Source organism: Limulus polyphemus, unplaced genomic scaffold (assembly GCF_000517525.1).
Source record: "Limulus polyphemus unplaced genomic scaffold, Limulus_polyphemus-2.1.2 Scaffold5002, whole genome shotgun sequence".
Lineage (NCBI taxonomy): Eukaryota > Metazoa > Arthropoda > Merostomata > Xiphosura > Limulidae > Limulus > Limulus polyphemus.
The window spans coordinates 15,108-19,199 of NW_013670612.1; the positions used below are offsets into that span (position 1 = coordinate 15,108).

The 4,092-nt window shown below is 30.2% G+C and overlaps 1 protein-coding gene across 1 annotated transcript in view; it reads right to left on the reverse strand.

Moving 5' to 3' along the window:
• The window catches only part of LOC106471981 (coiled-coil and C2 domain-containing protein 1-like), a gene marked incomplete at its 3' end in the record, with an annotated part of 54,816 nt that overhangs the window by 13,977 nt on the left and 36,747 nt on the right, over window positions 1–4,092 (reverse strand). Inside the window, exons 12-13 of the mRNA XM_013932609.2 lie at window positions 3,027–3,224; window positions 1,535–1,674 (exon numbers count right to left, since the gene is read on the reverse strand). Coding sequence (XP_013788063.1) covers window positions 1,535–1,674; window positions 3,027–3,224 — 338 coding nt within the window. The remainder of the gene's footprint in view (window positions 1–1,534; window positions 1,675–3,026; window positions 3,225–4,092) is intronic.

Here is a 4,092-nt window from a genome sequence, read left to right on the forward strand (position 1 = left end):
TATAATCTACAGTTTGATACCAAACTTACTGATATAACTTCATGAAATAGTAGTTCAATAGAATATTTAATGCGAGTCAACAAATGAGATGACATGGCCTTTCACCCATGACCCATCTCGAAAGAGTTAAAAACAAGAAGTAAAAAATGAATGTCATATTTGATAAACTTTTTATAAAGGTTAAAAAATCTGATATTCATTGCTTCAATCTGAACCATTTAGTACATTTTTTAGCATGAGAACTAACTTGGATTATTGTTAGCTCATTAATTTAAACAAAGCTGTGTGTTATATCTGTTCTTCTCTGTCTTTTTATCTGTGCCAGCCAGTCTCACCTTTGTTATTTTATAAAAATAATCATTTGCTCTTACTTAATTTTTACTCATATTTATTTTTTTAATTATTGTTAAATATTATTGCAGTGGTCTTTAAATGACTGAAACTGGAATCCATTGAAACATTGTTGCTTAGCGACACAAGTGCCATTTCTGTTCACGATAATACAACAATCAACTTTCATTAAACTGGAATCCACTGAAACATTGCTGCTTAGCGATACAAGTGCCATTTCTGTTCAAGATAATACAACAATCAACTTTCATTAAACTGGAATCCACTGAAACATTGTTGCTTAACGACAATAATGCCATTTCTGTTCAAGATAGAAGCAGCAATGTTTCAGTGGATTCCAGTTTAATGAAAGTTGATTGTTGTATTATCTTGAACAGAAATGGCACTTGTGTCGCTAAGCAGCAATGTTTCAGTGGATTCCAGTTTAATGAAAGTTGATTGTTGTACAGCGATACAAGTGACATTTCTGTTCAAAATAATCCAACAATCAACTTTCATGAAAAAAATGAAAAATGAAAAAATACTGCTTTTCCATCAATAATCGCTGAAATACTTGATTATTTATAGGTCTTGCTTTCTTGAAAAATCCAATATTTCCATTGTACGGCAAGGATTTATGAAACATATCATTTTAAAGCTGGTGTTTCAGGCTATTACTATATCATGATGAAGTTGATAAGAGTTAATAAACAGACACATTCTCCATCATTATTTATCCCACTGTGACATTATTCATAAAGTCTTGAATGTGTTAGAAAAATTAGTTCTGTATTTATACATTATTTGATACAACATACCTATAATTTCATTTTTCTTTTACCAGCCAGCCTTTTATAGAAAAATATTCAACATATATTATGTCAGTTGCAGTATGGCCAATGTTGGAACAAAATTTAATATACTGAACATACATTTTAAATGAATAATATTTGAGACAAAAAAGTACTGAATTATACGAGTTCATACAATTTTTGGACTTTCCCAATAGCCAAAATACATTACTAAATATTCATAAATACACAAAATTCAAGCAATTTCAAATATCTTTCTGAAAATTTATTTCCAAGCACTTTTAGCTTCTTAAACTTTCAAGGTTTTTAAACACTAAATATAAGTTCTGAAAGAAGAAAACCTTCAATCAGGCCTTCAAAATCTTTATCTTAGAACAGGCTAAACTATTCACCATGCTCATCTTTAGGTATTCCTTAGCTTGTTGTATGTCTCCTCGTTTCTTGGCCTCAAGTGCAGCTTGCTTAAACATTCGCTGTCGATCAAGAAGAAATTTCATCTGCTTATCAAGGACTGAAGACTGAGTTCTTTGAACTAAAAAGAAAAATAAGAAAGTTTCAACACTAGGATTACACAATGAAGGTAAATGTAAAACAGTAACTAGGAATGAGAAGTGTTATCTCCTCGTATTTGATAAATATGAATTTTTGAAAACTACTGTTACTAATACAACACTTAAAAGGTTTATCCATTATCATGACTGAATATTTCCCAAACCTTAAATGCTTCAAGTTTTTACATGATAAATAAATACCAGTACTTAAGCTGAAATAGCTTTCACTTCATATTTTCAGTATTGGAACCTCTTGTCATGCCTAAGGTGAAAGATTAACCCTATCCTGAAATATCTTAAACATTGCTTATCTCAAAAAGTAAAGTAAAAAAAACCCTTCAATTCTGATGTAAGATTTATATTTTTTAGGGATAGAAATTTTTGTGTGTTACTTCTCACTTGATTCTTGAAGCAGTCATTGTTTTGAACTCTCTCTCTACTTAACAAACCAAAATAGCTACTCCAAGTATACTAATTTTTTCACAAATGGAATTTATTGTGTTCTAATTATGGCTTTGTTCTTGAGATGAACAATATCTTGGCTTTTATGGTGAGAAATGCTGAGTACCTTAAAATCCACAATAAAAGCAATCGATAAGAAATTTGAATTATAAAATGTCTATGATGTTAAAAAAGTTATATCAAGAAAGGCACTTCAAGCAGTGTCAGCATTTTAAACATCATATTTTTCAACAAATACAAATGAAAGAATTTTAAGTTGTATGCGGGTAAAAAATTACAGAATATTAAAGTTATTGGTAGTTACCTGTAAACTACAGTTCCAATATAAAATCTCAAAAATTACTTCTTATTAAATAAAACAAAAAATTCAATCTAAATTTTCAAAAATGTGTATTAATCAACATTTAAGTTTTTAGAATTAAAATTAATTTCAAACAGGTACTTACCCTTGAAATATCGTAAGCCTTTCTTTGTTGAATTTGCACTTATGCTGTCAACAAGTATTGTGACTAAAAAATTCTGAATGTACTTGTCTGTTCTCCAACTTCCAAGTGATTTATTGTGTAAGCGTATCTTACAAAAGCCCGGTTTTCTTGTTAGTTTATAATTTACTGAAAAGTGCAGTCATGATGAAAACTTGGTAGTAAAGAGGTGGGAAGGAAGGTATTTCAAAAGTATGTACCTATTCTAAACTAATTTTCATTCTAAAAAATGTAAAATTCAAATCTGGTTTTCTTATCTCTGAAATACTAAGAACCAGAATACCCAATGGTGAGAATGACTATGACACGGATTTTTCAAACATTTCAAGGGATAAACAGAATCACAAAAAAGAATTCAAAATGAATTAAATTAGCTTATTTAAACTTACGAGGCTTATCTTTCTTGTGGGATAAATCCGGTCTTCCACCTTGCTGGGAATGTGGTGTATTATTTCTTGGAGTCACCAGTGGTTTGTTTACTGCTTGAGGAGTATTTTGCCCTCTAGGTGGTGCTGCAGGATGAGGAGTGGGAACTATTTGAGAAGAGGAGCCATTTTCTTCCTTCTCTAAAGGTATTGGACCAAATCCTGTATACAAAAATGAAAATATTTAATAAATATCTCAGTACTGAGTATTTAAGAGATAAGGATCTCATTGGGCGATGAAATTTAATGTTGTGAACAGCTTTAAGGTGGAAATATATTTTTAAAGCAACTCAAACTTCAATATTTCAGTCCATAGAAGTAGGTCATTTTTATGGTAATGCATATTAATCACATATTAATTGAAAGTGGACCACTCCTGAAACTATACGTTCTACAACTTTAAATGTAATAACTGTATTTGGCAGATTTAGTAGACATTATAAGTCTGTTATAGACATAAAATCTAATTTCTAACAAAATATTCCTACTAATTTCGGCCGTGAATTTATGGAAACAAGTGATTTTTGTTTTAAGAATAAAAACACAACTTTCATATTTCATTCACATAACCTCTAAATCCTCCTACATGAAAATATCAAAAGTTTTTTTTTGAGTAACATTTTATACTTCGTCTCTTATTTTCTCTACCATAAAATTAAATGTAGCTAAAGTTCAAAAATATTAAATAAATTACACTTATTTATCCTAAAATCTACAGTCCTCCAACGATGTAACAAAGCAATAAATTATAGGGTGAGAACATAGTTAAATTTACAGTAAACAAAGGTTAACGTTTTCTTAAATCAAAATGTATTTCCAATAATACCTTCCTCCTCCCACTCTACAGCTATTACTCGACTGCCAGGGTTACTTCCTTTGTCCATCTAAGCATTGGTTTGATTTTTTCTCACTTTCTCCAGTCTTTTATACCCCACTCAATTGCTCTTGGCAATATTTGACTCGTGATACTCTCCACCTATGTTAATGCACCATCTATCCTGGTACTTTATATAAGCATCTAATTCAGACA